Source organism: Pan troglodytes, chromosome 7, assembly GCF_028858775.2.
Source record: "Pan troglodytes isolate AG18354 chromosome 7, NHGRI_mPanTro3-v2.0_pri, whole genome shotgun sequence".
Taxonomy (NCBI): Eukaryota; Metazoa; Chordata; class Mammalia; order Primates; family Hominidae; genus Pan; species Pan troglodytes.
The window spans coordinates 110,238,155-110,252,662 of NC_072405.2; the positions used below are offsets into that span (position 1 = coordinate 110,238,155).

At 34.8% G+C, this 14,508-nt stretch overlaps 1 protein-coding gene and 1 non-coding gene across 25 annotated transcripts in view; one reads left to right on the forward strand and one right to left on the reverse strand.

The window, feature by feature from the left end:
- Positions 1 to 14,508, reverse strand: part of RGS22 (regulator of G protein signaling 22) — a 173,232-nt gene that overhangs the window by 60,563 nt on the left and 98,161 nt on the right. For 22 of the 24 annotated variants that reach the window (XR_001720326.4, XM_016959719.3, XM_016959720.3 and 19 more), the window contains 6 exons: positions 13,914 to 14,108; positions 11,544 to 11,636; positions 9,448 to 9,620; positions 7,723 to 7,885; positions 4,514 to 4,672; positions 1,706 to 1,774 (listed from right to left, as the gene is read on the reverse strand). Coding sequence is in view for 23 of the 24 variants with exons in the window: in XM_016959719.3 (XP_016815208.1) it covers positions 1,706 to 1,774; positions 4,514 to 4,672; positions 7,723 to 7,885; positions 9,448 to 9,620; positions 11,544 to 11,636; positions 13,914 to 14,108 (852 nt within the window). In the remaining variant the exon portion in view is untranslated. The remainder of the gene's footprint in view (positions 1 to 1,705; positions 1,775 to 4,513; positions 4,673 to 7,722; positions 7,886 to 9,447; positions 9,621 to 11,543; positions 11,637 to 13,913; positions 14,109 to 14,508) is intronic. The other 2 variants (XM_016959721.4, XM_054657415.2) reach the window with 1 other exon arrangement.
- LOC112204296 (small nucleolar RNA SNORD77) lies at positions 10,109 to 10,175 on the forward strand. The gene has a single exon (XR_002937867.1). It is a non-coding gene; the product is annotated as a small nucleolar RNA SNORD77 (small nucleolar RNA).

Sequence of the window (14,508 nt, forward strand, 5' to 3'; positions counted from 1 at the left end):
AAAAACTACTTTAAAGTGCATACGGAACCAAAAAAGAGCCTGCATTTCCAAGACAATCCTAAGCAAAAAGAACAAAGCTGGAGGCATCACACTACCTGACTTCAAACTATATTGCAAGTCTACAGTAACCAAAACAGCATGGTACTGGTACCAAAATAGAGATATAGACCAATGGAACAGAACAGAGGCCTCAGAAATAACACCACACATCTACAACCATCTGATCTTTGACAAACCTGACAAAAACAAGAAATGGGGAAACGATTCCCTATTTAATAAATGGTGCTGGGAAAACTGGCTAGCCATATGTAGAAAGCTGAAACTCAATCCCTTCCTTACACCTTATACAGAAATTAATTCAAGATGGATTAAAGACTTAAATGTTAGACCTAAAACCATAAAAACCCTAGAAGAAAACCTAGGCAATACCATTCAGGATATAGGCATGGGCAAGGACTTCATGACTAAAACACCAAAAGCAATGGCAACAAAAGCCAAAATAGACAAACGGGATCTAATTAAACTAATGAGTTTCTGCACAGCAAAAGAAACTACCATCAGAGTGAACAGGCAACCTACAAAATGGGAGAAAATTTTTGCAATCTATCCATCTGACAAAGGGTTAATATCTAGAATCTACAAAGAGCTCAAACAAATTTACAAGAAAAAAACAACCCCATCAAAAAGTGGGCAAAGGATATGAGCAGACACTTCTCAAAACAAGACATCTATGCAGCCAACAGACATGAAAATATGCTCATCATCACTGGTCATCAGAGAAATGCAAATCAAAACCACAATGAGATACCATCTCACGCCAGTTGGAATGGCAATTATTAAAAAGTCAGGAAACAACAGATCCTGGAGAGGATGTGGAGAAAAAGGAATGCTTTTACACCGTTGGTGAGAGTGTAAATTGGTTAAACCATTGTGGAAGACAGTGTGGCGATTCCTCAAGGATCTAGAACTAGAATTACCATTTGACTCAGCAATCCCATTACTGGGTATATACCGAAAGTATTATAAATCATGCTGCTATAAAGACACATGCACACGTATGTTTATTGCAGCACTATTCACAATAGCAAAGACTTGGAACTAACCCAAATGTCCATAAATGATAGACTGGATTAAGAAAATGTGGCACATATACACCATGGAATACTATGCAGCCATAAAAAAGGATGAGTTCATGTCCTTCGCAGGGACATGGATGAAGCTGGAAACCATCATTCTCAGCAAACTATCACAAGGACAGAAAACCAAACACTGCATGTTATCACTCATAGGTAGGAATTGAACAATGGGATCACTTGGACACAGGGCGGGGAACACCACACACTGGGGCCTGTTGGGGGGTGGGGGGCTGGGGGAGGGGTAACATTAGGAGAAATAACTAATGTAAATGATGAGTTGATGGGTGCAGCAAACCAACATGGCACATGTATACCTATGTATCAAACGTACACGTTGTGCACATGTACCCTAGAACTTAAAGTATGTATATAAAAAAAGAACAGAGTTCTGATAGAGTCACATTTTCCTCCAAATTCCATTCATCAATTAAAAACAGGATCAGTGCTCAGTTGTCAGTTTAGAAAACAGTGTGTCCTCAGTGAGGATTTTTAAACAAGAAAGGGAAAGAAAAACAATACTTTGACAGAGCAAAACTTACAAGAGGAAGAATATAACAAACATTACTTGCCTTCCAGACCCCGATTTTCTTTTCAGGCTTCTGTAGTAAGAGCTCTTCTGCTATGTCTTTCATCTGTACCTGAAAGCAAAACCAATTATTTTATCCCAGTTATTCAGACTAAAGGCTTGAAATCATTTACTAATTAAGTAGCTAAAAAAATGAGATAAAGGTTAACTTGGACAAGAGATAGTGAAGTTTAGGAGAAAGAGGATCAAACTTAAAAATGGAAGCCCTGTGGTCAGGTACCAAATTTTTCTGAACACTCTAACCTCATCTGTAAAATAGAGATAATACTACCCGATTGTTACTGCCCCAAATGATGATAGTTTCACTTGAGCTCACATGGGAACTGAAGCTGGAAAGACAATTATGACTTCTCAGACTTTTTAGCTATTTTCTAGCCATATACTTTCACAACGAATTTTAAAAGAGTACTAAAAGTTACTCAACATGGAAATACAGTAGATATTTCTTGGGGTTATTGCCTATTCATATCATTTCCCCTTTCTTGGGAACCACTCATAACAAACCTGTGCTATTGACTCTATCTCCCTGTCCATAGCAGATAGATCCAGAAGCAGATCTAGAGAGATAAGGACTAGAATCACTGGGGCTAAGTCTTTTTGATAGACAGAGCCAGGAGGAAAGATCCGAGAATTCTTGCTGGGTTCCTAGGGCTGTCCTGGCCTACATCTTTTCTAAAGCTTGGATGTCAACTCTTAAGTGTGTGAGGTGCCCCAGCAGCATTTTAGAATCAATCCTCACCCTTCCTTTTGTCTTTGGTTCAAGGTTGCCAAAATCAGTTTATTTTGCTGGCCACCTAAAGAATGCTAAGTCAAGAAATGACTATGCATTACAATAAAATTACAGTGATAAACATAATGAGGAAACGTGGTAAATAATATTAGCAAGCCAGGTGTCCTTTTACTTGACTTTGGATAGAGAATTGGAGTTAGCCTGAAGAAAGAGATTGAGGAGATTTGAGTTTTCCCAAAGCTTATTTCCAGAAACATTTTTCCTAAAGTCAATCCTTCTTCTTCATACTATAAATTCTGTCTTCCCAGCTGCATTGTGTTTTCCATAAGTTGCTCAGCTCAAATGACTAAGGATATTTCCAAATAAGTAGGCCACAAAGTGTTTGAGAAACTGAATATAGAATGAAGCTTTTCAGGTTCTTCCTGATTAGTATTAATGGCATGTGGCTTTGCATACTAAAGTCCAAAACTGCATGTTTTCTGACCCCTGTGTTATTTTTATAAAGATCAGGTTTGCCTGAAACCTAAAAACAAGGTGTGCTAATGACATTTTAAATTATCAAAGAAATACTTCTAATAAAATAAAAACAAGGCAAAGCAAAGACAAACCCACTTTACAAAATAAAAAGTAAAAATCCTCACTCCCCAAACCCATTCCCAGGAGGCAGATCTTTTTAGGTGTTTTTCTACCATAAGCATAAACATAAACAGATGGATGGATGGATGGATAGATATGCATAGACAGAGATGTAAGTAAATGTAATGGGATTATCTTCTATACATTGTTCTACATCCTGCTTGTTTTGTTCAATAAATGACATCTTTCATATAGTACATGTGGAAATCTCATTTTTATTTTTTAATCTCATTTTTTAAGGAAATCTGCATATTTTTCCATAGTACAGAATTATCATAACTTATCTAATTCTTCTCCCATTTGATATTGCAATGAATATCCTTGTATAACCTTGTCCACTTGTGTGAGGACTTAATAATATTAAAAATAACAACTATATTAATAGATAACATTTGAGTGTTTGCCATGTGCCAGGCACCATTCTAAGAAACTAAGCACATGTTAATTTCACTTCATTTTTCAGAACAACCTTACTAAGTAATTACTATGACCAACTCAATTTTTCAAATGAGGAAACAATTTATGAAACTTAAAGGTGGTACAAGTAATATGTGGCAGTGTTGAGATTAAAACTTGGCAGTCACAGCTGGGCACTGTGGAACTTTCCTATAGTCCTAGCAACTCAGAGGCTGAGGCAGGAAGATTGATTGAGCCCCAGTGTTTCAAAGCTGTAGTGCACTATGATTGTGCTTGTGAATAGCCACTGCACTCCAGTTTGGACACTGAGACAACAGGGTGACCCCTGACTCTCAAATAAACAAAAAACCAAAAACTTGGGAATTTTGACTCCATGCTTTTTTAAAAAAAAATTATTATTATTATTATTTTAGAGACAGGGTTTCACTCTATCACCCAGGCTAGAGTGCACTGATGTGATCATAGCTCACTGTAACCTCGATCTCCTAGACTCGAGCAATCCTCCTCCTTCAGCCTTCCAAGTAGCTGGGACTACTTGGTGTCCCAGCTGTGGTGCATGCCACCACACGTGGCTGACTCCATACTTCAAACCATTCTCAACAGAAGTACAATGACTAAGGCCTGGCATGGCGTCTCACACCTGTAATCCCAGCACTTTGGGAGGCCAAGGCAGGAGGACTGCTTGAGCCTAGGAGTTTGAGACCAGCCTGGGCACATAGCAAGACTCCATCTCTTCAAAAAATTTTTTTTCAATTAGCTGGGCATGGTAGTGCATGCCTGTAGTCTCAGTTACTTGGGAGGCTGAGGTGGGAGTATTGCTTGAGCACAGGAGTTCGAGGCTGCAGTGAGCTAGGATCACACCACTGCACTTCAGACGGGGTGACAGAGAGAGCCCATTCCTTAAAAAAAAAAAAAAAAAAGGACAATGGCTGGGTCACCAGGTATGTACATTTGAAGTTCTCAGAGGTACTGACAACTGCTATCAAAAGATTATACTAATTTATATACCTTTATCTTCTGACGTGCTGCAAACTGTTCACTTGCAAGAAACAATGGCAGCCATACATTTTCTAGCCTATTTTGCACATGCTTCTGGATTTCAACTAGAACAGGTGCATCAAGCTGCTCATGAAGAATCTTCCCCCAGCCACCACTTAAATGCATTACCTAAGAAAATTAAAATGGAAACAGAAACTATTGTGCTTTCTAAAAGAAACACTAATAGTCATTAATTCATTCATTCACTACAAAACCATTTGCTGCACCCTGAGGGGTGCCAATTTTCATTTTCTGTATAACATCTCCTGGCTATACTGAGCAATAATTCCCCTAAAATCAGACAGACAATTGTGGTTTATGTGCTGGTTGTTTTAGATGTATGATTTGTGCTTACTTATGATATATCAAAAAGAACACAGAAGTGGGATTTTTATCCTGTGTGACCACAGCAATGGCATTTTTTTCCCTCCATGGACTCAGTATCTCCAACTGAAAAATGAGGACATTAGTCTATTAGTTTTCTAATATCCTATGAATCTCTGATTCTAGTCATATTGATCCACTTAAGAATTTTCTTCTGTGGATGAGGAAAATGTGTTAATTAGTTAAAAGACAACCTTGACTCAGATATTATAAATACATATATTACCAACAAATGTTGGGTTGGAGATAGGATGATGGCAGCTGTAGCGCACTATGCATCCAGAACAGTGCAGTTGTAGTGATAGCAATGTAGGGCTTTTCCAACAACCTCTAAGCAGAAAACAGAGGCAACAGGAAACAGAAAAAGGTCATGTTTTATAGATAATAAGTACCATTTGTAAAACACAACTTCTTTGTGATCTAAATTTTCCTTCTGCTTAATGATTGGCTTCAACAAGCTACTAATGGCTTTTTCCTGCCATAACTCATTCTTGTTTCTACCTGTTTCTGTGTACATATCACTCAAAATTTCTGGATTGCTCAGTGGAACAACTGCCCTCTTCTTTGTTCTCCTTTGAGCAATAATGTTAATATAATACAACTACTAATACTATTGTTTTATATAAAAACAAAAAGGAAATCCTCTTCTTAGTTCTCCTTTAATAATATCATTAAATAATATCAACACTAATATTTTTCTGTATAAAAACAAAAAAGAAAAAGAAAAAAAAAGACTACCTTGCTAATCAAAGAGCAAATTGGCTGCACAACTGAAATCTGGACTAGCACGATCTTTATAAAACAATGTGATGCAGACATCCTTAAGTATAAAATACATTTTAAAAGTGATGACAAAGACAAAGAAGGATCATTGGGGAAAATCCTCTGTAGTAAGCCTGTCTATTTGCTATGATAGCAATGGGTGACTTTCACTGACTTAGATTCTCAGCATGTTGTGTGTACTATGGAGGATTCACACAGTAGCATGAGATACCATGAAACCTCACGCAATGTAGCACAAGCCAAATAGAAAACAAATGCTTTCCATGTGTTTATTTCATACTTGTGCTTACTGAGACACCCAACCACTTTTGCTAATGTGTCCCAGATTTGTATCTCAGGGAACTAAGGACAAAGCATTTTTGTCAAAGTTGCTTAATTCCAGAATTCCTGCTCCCTCTTGCTCCCAAAGACTTTTGCCAATTTCTCCTGCACCCCAAAGATCTAGCTTTTAAATTTGGTATGCCTTACTTGTGAATCTCTCTGAGTTTTTCTTTAATTTACTGAATTTAGCATTAATCTGAAATTTGTATTTTATTAATATATACCATTAGAACATGCATTCTTGTAAACTACCAAACAAAAAAAAATCATAAACTATACATTACATCTTTAGGTATGAATGTAATATTAACAAACTTCAAGCTAAATAAATTATAATAATTATTTATATTTCAAAAGTATAAAAATTGAGTCATATTTCATGAGCAGTGTTACATGAACACAAACCTACTGATGAATCCCAATTTTTTATATATATATACATATATACACATATATATACATATACACATATATATACATATACACATATATATACATATATACATATGTACATATATACATATATACATATATACATATATACATATGTACATATATACATATATATACATATGTACATATATACATATATACACACATATACATATATACACATATATACATATATACACATATATACATATATACACACATATATACATATATACACATATATACATATATACACATATATACACATATATACACATATATATACATATATATATTTTTTTTTTTTTGAGACACAGTCTCACTCACTCTGTTGTCTAGGCTGGAGTGCAGGGGCACAATCTCCACTCACTGCAACCTCTGCCTCCTGGGTTTAAGGGATTCTCCTGCCTTAGCCTCCCGAGTAGCTGGGATTACAGGTGTGTGCCACCACACCTGGCTAAGTTTTGTATTTTTAGTAGAGACAGGATTTCACCATGGCCAGGCTGGTCTCGAACTCCTGACCTCAAACAGTCTACCTGTCTTGGCCTCCCAAAGTGCTGGGATTACAGGCGTAAGCCACCGCGCCCAGCCCAATGTTATATTCTTGCTGTCAATCTAATGACACTGTAGTTATTTAGTTATTAATAAATTGTGATTAAGGCCATAGGACTTTGGTCCAACAAAATGTTCAAACTGTCCTGGTCAATAAAAATAGTTTCTGGGGAAAATACAATTGTAAGGAGGATTTTCTTTTCTTTCTTTTATAATATTTGCTCAAGGTTCCATAGTAAAGAGGATTTTCAAAGATCGATTATATTTAGAGTAATATCAGTTCAGAGAAGAACAGAAAAGTGGTAGAGATTTAGCTTAATGGTTGATAACAGCTGTTTTCCTACATGTTGACAGGTGCAGGGAGCTTGTCCATCTTCTTCACCACTTTATCTTGAGCACCTAGAACAGTCTGGCATAGTGAAGGCACTCAAATTTATTGAATGAGTCAATGAGTAGGTGAATAAAAGTTATTTTATTCTATAAACTACTTTTTAGAGTAACACATTTTTATACTATATAATGTTTGAGTATTAAAGACATTTAATTTATAGATGCTCATAAATACCTAAATAAATATCAAAGGTCTTTAACACATTAGTCATAAGCAAAAGAAAATAAAATAAGAGACTTTCAGGTTGTTGGCAAAAATAGAAATAAAATACCGGTTTTCAAACATCAATTAAAACAATAGGTTTGCATGTTGATACCTGGTTCTGCTGATACAGAGAAGCTGGACTGTTGGGTCCAAAGAAATATTTTTTATTAAGGTATTTGTTTTTAATGTATATAGATTTTGCCTTCCTTTGATCTCGATCTCTGTAAGTTATTCTCCGGAACTGCTCAATGTCTGTCCAGCACATAAGATCCATGCTAAAATGAAAACAAAAACAATGTATAGCTCTTCATATTTCTTCCTCCAAATTCTAGTAAACACCCGATTGTTGTTTTGACAGAACTTAGAAAGTGGCTATCTTGACTAGTAGCATTAGATCATGGAAATAACGAACCCAATATTGTATCTCTGATCCCTTTCTAGGCTAGTTCACTTGACTCTATTACACTCCTAATCCTGGCTAAATATATGAATGATGACAAAGGAATTTTGGGATCAGAAAAAAAAAATCCATCACCATTATTGGTGGGATCTCAGAGTTCTTTCACTAATTTCATCAATTTCAAAAATGAGAAAATTTCCACATATGTCATGTCATTCGACAAAAGGTCAAATTTAGAATAATCCTCATCTTGATGGGTACCAAAAAATAGAAAGCTTGAATAAGGGCCAGGCACAATGGCTGATACCTGTAATCTCAGTACTTTAGGAGGCCAAAGCAGGCAGGCAGATCACTTTAGGTCACGAGTTTGAGACCAGCCTGGCCAACATGGCAAAATCCCATCTCTACTAAAAATAGAAAAATTAGCTGGGCGTGGTGGCACATGCCTGTAATTCCAGCTGCTGCAGAGGCTGAGGCATGAGAATCACTTGAACCCAGGAGACAGAGCCTGCAGTGAGCTAGGATCTTGCCACTTCAGCCTGGGCGACAGAGTGAGACCTTGTCTCAAAAAAGAAAAAAAAAAGAATGAATAAGACCTACTATTTGATAGCACAATAGGATGACTATAGTCAATAATAACTTAATTGTACATTTAAAAATAACAAGGTATAACTGTATTGTTTGTAACTCAAAGGATAAATGCTTGAGTGAATGGATACCCCATTCTCCATGATGTGCTTATTTCACACTACATGCCTGTATCAGAACATCTCATGTACCCCATAAATATATACATGTACTATGTAGCCACAAAAATTTAAAAAATTAATAAATAAAAAATAAAAAGATAGAAAAATCCTCATTACAATGAAGGGAAACCATATACAGTGAAATTTGGCTCCCAGATCTAACCAGTTTCTGTTAACTAGGGAGAATATTAATAGGAAAAAAATATATTGAATACTTCAGTTTATATTAGATAAATATGTTATAAGGTTCCAAGATTCTGGGTAAAACTACAATGTTTCATTTATAAATCTGTTAATAAAAATTATAAAATATAATTTCAATATCTCAATGAAATATAAAAAGGACACATTCCAGAAATAGTAATTAAAATACCAGTCTAGAGAAATATAAAAGAAAGAAACAGTAGAAAAGAGAAAAAATAAAGCACACTGGTATTTTAACTTAGCCAATGCTGAAAGTATCAACATTATGTAACCACTTAAAAGAACAATGTGGAGGTTGCTACAATCAAAATGTACTCCATCTTTAAAAAGTTACCCATACAGATTTCAGATAATCATGTTTGTCAGTTTTTATTGACATGAGTAAAATCTGTTATAGCAGCAAATCACTTTTATAATATGTTGAATCAAAAATAGTAGCTTAGAAAAATGTTTTCAGTGAGAAATATATGGTTATGTCCCTCACCTTGAAGAATGAGTCTCAAGAAACTGACGGAAATGTTCAAACTCCAGTTTGTTGTTAAGCAGATCACTAAACTTAAAATGCTTGTATTCTGCAGGAACATTATCCCAATATTCTGTTCGTTTAGAGACGTTAGAGAGTGATAAAATGCCAGTTCCAATTTCACAAGTGGTGTCCTAGTGAAATAGCACTTTTCAGCAAAAATCTCTTAAACACAACAGATTGTTTACAATTTTAAGTAGAGAAACTGAAAGAAAAATCAACCATTAGGCCAAAGCCATTTAATAATTCAATGGCAGAGTGGGTAAAGACTTTAGAATCTGGTAAAGAATCTGGTTCAGATTCTAACATATCAAATTCTGTTCTGTTTATTTTCATTCCATTCCCTTCTTTTCATAAATATTTAGTAAATATTTACTATACAAAGCACTTGCTTGTAAATTATTAACTTTGATATATTTTTCTAAGTATAGAAGTAAAATGTCTTTTGTAATAAGAAAATAAAAATCATATATAATACTACCATTCAAAGATAACCACCATTAACATTTTTAAATATATCCTTCTAGTCTTACTTATATATATACATGTAGTTTATAAAAAATGAAGAGAAGTATAAAAATAAAAATTAAAAATAAAAACAAAAATAAAAAGTGAAGATTAGATACTATGATGGTTGCATAGTTCAGCAGATTGAATTCATGAAGAGATTTACAATGTCTGATGTAGTTTCAAAATATAAAGATAGGATTATGCACCTATTTATAGTTTTGTGACCTGGTTCTTTTTCTTAACAATGTATCATAAACATAAGACATTCTTTTATAACATAATTTTTAAAAGTTATAGAGTAATACAAGCTACTTATCTAATAATACATCCTTCAAATATAATATTAAAATATAATATAAATATAATCGCCTTCATATAAAAGTTAATTTTTAGGTAATTTTATGACCTCTGATGTTTTGTGAACAGTTTACAAGCATGAAAGGGCAAAGGGGAAAAGAGTCTTATTCTTTGTAAGGCCCTTCCTTATATAATTCCTTACATAACTAATTCATCTCCCTATTTGTTTTTGTAAAGGATCCATGAGATAAGCTACCAATGTTTTAAAAATTAATTTTCCTTATGTAGAAGGATTGTGGATAGTGTTATAAAGTTTAGTTCATAGAGTTTACAATACAACCTTATATCTTGCTACCTTTATGGATTTTTATGTATCCTTTGCAAGCTAGTAGTAGTGTATCAAATAGAGAACTTCTGGATAAGAATAAAAATTTCAGATATGTACAAAGAAGAAAGTTTTAAAAAAAATCACCTGAAACCTTACCACTCAGAGTTAACTATCTTTAATATTTTGGTGAGTGTCTTTTCAGATATTTCTTTTTACACTTATGGATACATGCAGAAATACATATATAATTTTACATAAACAGGATCGATCATACCATACCAGTGTTTCTGTTCCAAAAATTTTAATATATCTTAAACACTTTCCAGGTCAATTAACTGTCATTTTTATGTAGATGCACAAATTTAATTTTATGGCTTTAAGGATTTATTATGTTTACTTAGCCAATCCAAAAGATTCAACTTTATGAATCAAAATAACACTTTAATATCCTAATCAATCCTATGATTTTTTTACCGTCTTCCTCAATTCCTTCCCATACTTTTTCTTCATTGTTTTCCCTATTGCTGTCACGCAACAGTTTCTTTTCTGTTTAGAAAATTTAATTTAACTGTTTTGTAACCTGACAACAAATAGAAAGAGCAGCTGCCATATAGAAAATAACTGATAACATTCAAAGGAATATAACACAGTTGAAGGCTCCAATGTCTGGTCTTAGCTAAGGCAAATGAGTGGCCTGGCTCCCTACCAAATACCTCATCTGCTTTGTTTTTCTGGCTCCCTTGTCAAATATGTCAATAAAACGTAACACCTGTCAAATGCAGCATGCTAGGCAAAGGAACAGCAGAAAAATGAAACTGCCTATATGATCTCGTCACTCTACAATCTCCCCCTGCCCCATACATAAAGTGGTAACCCTCTCCAGGATAAAAAGTTTGTTTTTCTAAGTAGAAAGTTGCCTTACCTCAGCTTTCTTGGAAAATGTCTCTTTATGCAAAGCCTGTAGCTTTCTGAAGTATGTGGAGTCTAACTGTCGAGTTTCTTCCACCAGCTCCACCTAAAAAAAATAAATAAAGCTTGTGACATCAAGAGAATGTACAATTTGCTAGTAACAGTGGGCTGAAAAACAAATACAGTTGCCAATAAAGGAAATTATTTTCAAAGCAAAAGCAGGAAGATAACATAGTTTAAAAGATTAGCTACAGCAGGGTCACACTTCAAAAGGATGCAATAAAAAATGCATACATTTCTATGTAATGATATAGTGCCACCAAAGATCATTCCTCCTTTCTGGAGGAATGTAAACTTACAAACGATGCAATTAGTCACATTTCCAGCTTCTATTCAATATAACTTGATAATAGTCATGAAAGCAGATGCCACTAGCTTTAGGAACCAAATAATTCACAGAACAAGAAATGACCAGACTCCATGTTGTTATTAGTATGTGAGCAAAGGCTTTAATGCTGTAGTAAGAGAGGAGACCATCAATCATCAAATAAAACCTCATAGCAGGTCTCTGTCTTCAGAGTTTGTAATGTACTACTTCATATAGTCAGGAGAACAAGACCATTTTCTATTTCTCTATTGCAGGGGAAAATCAGCTTGGCTGAAGAGCTGCCTGAGAACTTTCTTTATTTAATAGCTAGCTTTGATAGTCTGCTGGGTTATTCTTTTTGGGAAAGAGTCTACAGAATACAGTCAGCTGATCTTTTAGATAAGTCCTCATACTTCCAGAAGGAAGTTTCTGGAACTAAGAGAGATTTATTTTTCCTCCTACTAAAAACTGTACAATTTGTTTCATCCATTTTATAAGAATCATGACTAATGCCAAAACTTTTTGGTTTAGGGAAGTTAGTTATAATTCCAAATCTTTTTTTTTTAAAAAACCATTGCATCCTCTATGGCATACACTATATTTAAAATAATGACTGGAGAGAATTTTTTAAAACTTCATCTGATATCCAAATTTCCCTACTGTAATAAATGCATTTTTATAATAAAAAGGATACTAGGCTAATTTTTCAGGACAAAGAGAAATCTAATTATTTTGGTCATTGAACTTAGTAAATCATAATAGTTGTTTCAGTCACGATCCAATAAGGTAACTCTATCCAAGGTGTTTTGGTATTAATTTTGTATGACGATCTAAGAAGTTGTTGAGGAGATGTGAACAAAGAATAACAATGCAAAGGCAGCAGAGTTCTGCCTGAAATGACCTCAGGTACACAGTACATGCATTAACTTAATATAAACGTATACATAGATGGTTTTAATTTGTGATTCAAAGTAAATATTTAAATAAATTGCCTCCACCCGTTAATAAAATAGTGAAAATATTCTAGCATTGAGGCTTAAAATGACCTCTTTCAGGATGACAAAAGACGTGCTGAAACTTGTATCCAGTCAAGCAGTCTGACCTGATGAACATCTGGGGGTACTTTAAAATAGAAGTACCAAAGTCAGAGGATCTGCTTTCCACAATACATATGAAACGTTTATGTTTTCCATAGGTGTAATATTAACTGAAACTCATCTAGCATAAAATGAAATAGGCTTTTCTGTTAATCAAAATTCAGGCCACTGCTGAAAACTAGCAAGAAGGGCATATTTACTTATTCACAGGAAACCAAAACTCAGATTTCTCTACTCTGACATACTTGTACGGAGAGCAAAAAATGACATAAAGTCTTTCGTTAGACAACAATAAGAAAACCGGCAAAAAAAAAAAAGAAAAAAAAAATCAAGTGATGCCACTGCACTCCAGCCTGGGTGACAGAGCGAGACTCTGACTCAAAAAAAAAAAAAAAAAAAAAAAAAAAATTCAAGTGGGTAAATACTTTCCCTGCCCAAATTTTGAGGCTACCCAAATCTTAACTCTAAATCTTAGGGCCACGTGAGACCTTTTTCAGTTTTTCTCTTGCAAGTTAACAATGCTGCTTATCATCAGCAGTAAACCTAACAATTTTTTATTTTTATTTTTATTTTATTTTTTATTTTTTAATTTTTTTTTTTAGACCGAGTTTTGCTCTTGGCATCCAGGCTGGAGTGCGATGGTGCGATCTTGGCTCACTGCAACCTCTACCTCCCAGGTTCAAGCAGTTCTCCTGCCTCAGACTCCCAAGTAGCTGGGATTACAGGCGCCCACCACCACGCCTGGCTAATTTTTGTATGTTTAGTACAGATGGGTTTTCACCATGTTGGCTAGGCTGGTCTTGAACTCCTGACCTCAGGTGATCCACCCGCCTCGGCCTCCCAAAGTGCTGGGATAACAGGCGTGAGTATTGTAGTAAACCTGAATGGTTTCACACTCAATTTATCGGTGGCATGGTACCTTTTTATAAGCGATTTGGTCCGATTTTACCATCTTTGTCCATGGCTCAAGAAGGAGGAGAAGGATATATTCCTCTGCTGTGTCAAAAAGGTCTTCAAATGGTGGCTGTATTTTCATATAAATTTCCTTTTTCTTTTCCTGTTGGAGTCCAATGTCAAGAGTGGCAGAAGGAGCAACGTATGTGGCAAAAAGATACTGAAGGAGAAGAGGGAAGAAGGGAGAAGATGTTAAGAGAAGCCACAATGGTTAGCAGACACCTCAACATAGGCATTTTTTAAAAACTAAGAGAAGGCAAATAAGCCCACGTGATATTTTTCTTGAAAATATGGGTAAAACTACTTAACACGAAGCAATGCATCTATTCGAAAGACTTTGTTTTTCCTTTTGTTTTCCAATTTCTTCATCAGTAATCAGTCAATTTTTCTCAGATTACAAAAATCTGAGGAAGCACTAAATATTATTATGGTAAATTTGAGTTTATGTGCCTCTTTTTTTTCCTTTATGTTCACAACATTTCTAAAACACTTGTGTTACTTTCCAAAGTGGCTTGAAATACTTTTTTTTGGAAACAAGTGGCAAGAATACACTAGGACTA